Below are 3,371 nucleotides of genomic sequence, written 5' to 3'. Positions count from 1 at the left end.
TGTGTGTGTGTGTGTGTGTGTGTGTGTGTGTGTGTGTGTGTGTGTGTGTGTGTGTGTGTGTAAATATAAATAAAATCTGATTGGCGCCCCCTGGTGGACTATGTGTAAAATGCCAGAATTCATACGATGCTGCTACAGCTGATATATATTTGTTGTCAAAATACCTTTTAGTACATATGTTGTTAAAATAAAATGAACAGTCCAATGATCATTTTACTGATGTGTATAAAGACTGCAAAGACTGAAAAATATTGAAGTCTGTATGAAATTGGAGGTAGATTGAGGATTCAATTTTTTATGTTTTTTAAGCTAACAAAATGGGGGGTCGTATTATACATGAGATCGTATTATACATGAATAAATATGGTAAATGTTAGAAAAAGTGACAGTTTCTGTCTGGTTTTGTGTTTGGGAGAGCAGCAGCTGTTCTCTGTGTGTAAGAGCATGCAGACCCGAGTGGTGGAGCTCATCCCTCAGCTGCTGGACGAAGGGTTCGTGGAGGAGCTGCTCATCGTGAACGACGACCTCAACAACCTCTTCATTCGCTACGAGAGGCGAGCTGCAGCCGCTCACTTTGAAGTTTCACAAGCTAGCTGCAACGTTCTTACAATAACTGTGTTGTAACTGTGTTGTAGGTTTGACAGGCTGAACAAGGCTCAAAGTACAAACACCCAACAGGTAATAAATAAATAAATAAATAAATCAGTTTTCTGTTTGTTGGAAGTCTTTGAAGCAGATCTGTTTTTTAGATTTTCTTTGTTAATTCATTGCAGAGCTGTATTATGAGCCCAGAGCCTTCAGCCAATGAGCAGCCTGCTGTCATTCCAACAACCAACCTATCAACAGTCAGCTGCAGCACCAACCAGCAGCCGTCAGTCAATCACAGTGAGTAAACTGAGCAGATTCCGTCTGTGCCGTGTTTAAATCACAAAGCTGCGTCTAAACAAACGTTTGATCCTCCCGCTGTGCCGGAGGTTTCCACTGCGGCCGTTAATAAAAACTGTAGAATCTGTTTTTGCAGAAGAGGAGGAGGAGTTTGACATGTTCGCTCAGACCAGAGGCAGCTCCTTGGCGGAGCAGAGAAAAAGGTGAGCAGAGACTAAAAGATGCACGAATGTGACCCGACACATCCAATCAGGGGTTAAGTCATATTTGGTAGAAGTAAACTTGAGCTCGTTATCAGATTTCTGGCTTTTAAAGCTAAATTTTGATGCAATGATCGTCCCAATATGAGCCGTTCCAGAGGTACGGCTTGATTCGTTAATCTGGATAACTCCTTTAAAATGGATCTGAATCCATTTTATCAAATTGATAATAATTTTAGAATAATTTTTTATCATATTCTAATGAGAATTTATTTACGTTACTTGAAAGAGGAAACCTCAAACTATATTTGGATATTAAAACTTCTCAGCGGTTGTCAGGACCAGGGAAAGTAGGAAGATTTGGGGATTTTCTGCTTTAAATTTTAAATACTGCTCTGAAAAGTGCTTCAAAATATTTAAGATTTTTAGCTCAATAGCTGTAAAGTTAAATGAATTGTAGCCATTTTTGTGTTTGCGAAGGTTGCTTCTCTGTGTTAAACTGTGTGTGTGTGTGTGTGTGTGTGTGTGTAGTGTCAGGTATGAGGATCCTGGAGCTGTGGAAGGCCTTGCAGGAGCTCTGGACTCGAGGCTGCAGGTCACAGCAGGGGTGTGTATTCCACAGTGTCACACATGGATTCATTTTAGATTAAATATGATCTAAAGAAATCAGTCTTGGACTCTTTTGGATTGTTTTTCCTTCTCAGATGGCTCCAGCTAACAGCTCCCTGCAGAATGATATAGACAGATGGTTACCCAGTGACGTGGTAAGAGAAGGCATGAACGCTACTCATCGTGTCACCGTGAAATAAAAGCTAATATTTCCTGTTTGTGTTTTTATGAAAGCARGAAGAGCGGTCTTTGGTTTGTGAAGGCGTCACCAGTGAAGGTTTGTTTCTTTGAGTGTAAAAATAACATTTAACAAGCCCTCCTCCTTGTGCCTGAGCATGTGTCTGTGACAAACCTATCTCGTTCAGAGTTCGACAAGTTTCTGGACGAACGGGCGAAGGCGGCGAACCACAGTGACCTGACGATTCGCAGCGTGCCCCCCTCCACAGCCAGACCTCCGCCTCAACCCGCCACGCAGCAGGACTCGTCACATGACCGCCTCTTTACTCTCTGAGCGAGAAATTAAACCAAAAGAAAATTATTATATTTTAGAATTAAAACCAACCAATCTATTTGTTTTCTTTTTTTTACACAAAGTACTGTTTCTTTCAAATCTGCTGTTAGATGTCTTCATGTACATACAAACAACTTTATGTGAAGTATTTAAGATTATTATTAAAACGGTATGAACAATGACGTGTAAAATATTTCTGTTGTGCCTTGATGTGCCTTTAAGAGCTGATTCTGTGTAAATGAAAATAAATGGGATGCTGTTCCATAAGACCTGATGTAGCCTTTTTTTTATTTTTTATATTTTACATTTTACAATACAGCAAAACAAATAAGGCAATACAAAAGGTATTTTTTCAGCTTCTGCTGAGAAGTAGGGAAGAGGATTACGCTTCTGWAGATTAGGGCCACAGAGAAAAATATTTTTTCCTAAATTCTGACTTACAGGATTCTGACTTTAACCTCAGACTTCTGAGATTATCTCAGGATTCTGAGATTAAACTCAGAATTATGAGAATTTTTTTTTTCTCTGTGGCCCTAATCTTTGCCTGTAGCCATTTTGGTTAAATCTGCTAAAGAGTACAGATATTCTCTTAAAAAAACGCAATTGTATGTAGATATTTTTAATCGTCACRTTATTTTCACATTCTCTGTGTACACTACGATTTTATGTTCACAATGTTAATTATTAATTTATTATTAATTATTAAGGATGAGAGAGACAAAACTGTCTGGCTTCTTGCCAAATAATGAGACAAATCTTCACATGTATATATTACATCTAAAGGTGCTTATTAAATATTTAAGTACAATAACAATAAACACATATTTTATTATATTAATATTGTACTGTATTACTGCATTATAAATATCCACACATATTAAAGGGATCCTTATTGTAAAGTGTAAAACTGTACACTATTTTAGATGGGGTGGGATTATTTGGTATGTTAACATGTTTTTTTTTTTACTTTTTTGATACATCATTTGTTGACAGTAGTTACATGTTTGAACAATAGTTTCATATATTGATAATCAACATTAAGTTTTAAAAATGGTGATTTTTCACATTAAAGACTAACTTTTGGCATTTATAAATGTTTGTCATTTATAAACAGTGTACTGTATTACACTTTATGATAAGTCTCCCTTTGACAGTTACAATGTAGT

The 3,371-nt window shown here is 37.2% G+C and overlaps 1 protein-coding gene across 3 annotated transcripts in view; it reads left to right on the top strand.

The window, feature by feature from the left end:
• Nucleotides 1–2,479, top strand: part of LOC106524350 (target of Myb protein 1) — a gene marked incomplete at its 5' end in the record, with an annotated part of 8,745 nt that extends 6,266 nt beyond the window's left edge. Inside the window, 8 exon segments of one of the 3 annotated variants that reach the window (XM_014018119.1) lie at nt 421–554; nt 636–678; nt 774–885; nt 1,022–1,088; nt 1,617–1,692; nt 1,790–1,849; nt 1,929–1,971; nt 2,060–2,479. In XM_014018119.1, coding sequence (XP_013873573.1) covers nt 421–554; nt 636–678; nt 774–885; nt 1,022–1,088; nt 1,617–1,692; nt 1,790–1,849; nt 1,929–1,971; nt 2,060–2,205 — 681 coding nt within the window. In that variant the 3' untranslated portion in view covers nt 2,206–2,479. 3 annotated transcript variants of the gene reach the window in all.
• Between the last annotated feature and the right edge of the window lie 892 nt (nt 2,480–3,371).

Source organism: Austrofundulus limnaeus, unplaced genomic scaffold (assembly GCF_001266775.1).
Source record: "Austrofundulus limnaeus strain Quisiro unplaced genomic scaffold, Austrofundulus_limnaeus-1.0 Scaffold183, whole genome shotgun sequence".
Classification (NCBI taxonomy): Eukaryota; Metazoa; Chordata; class Actinopteri; order Cyprinodontiformes; family Rivulidae; genus Austrofundulus; species Austrofundulus limnaeus.
This window is presented reverse-complemented; position numbering and strand designations above follow the sequence as displayed.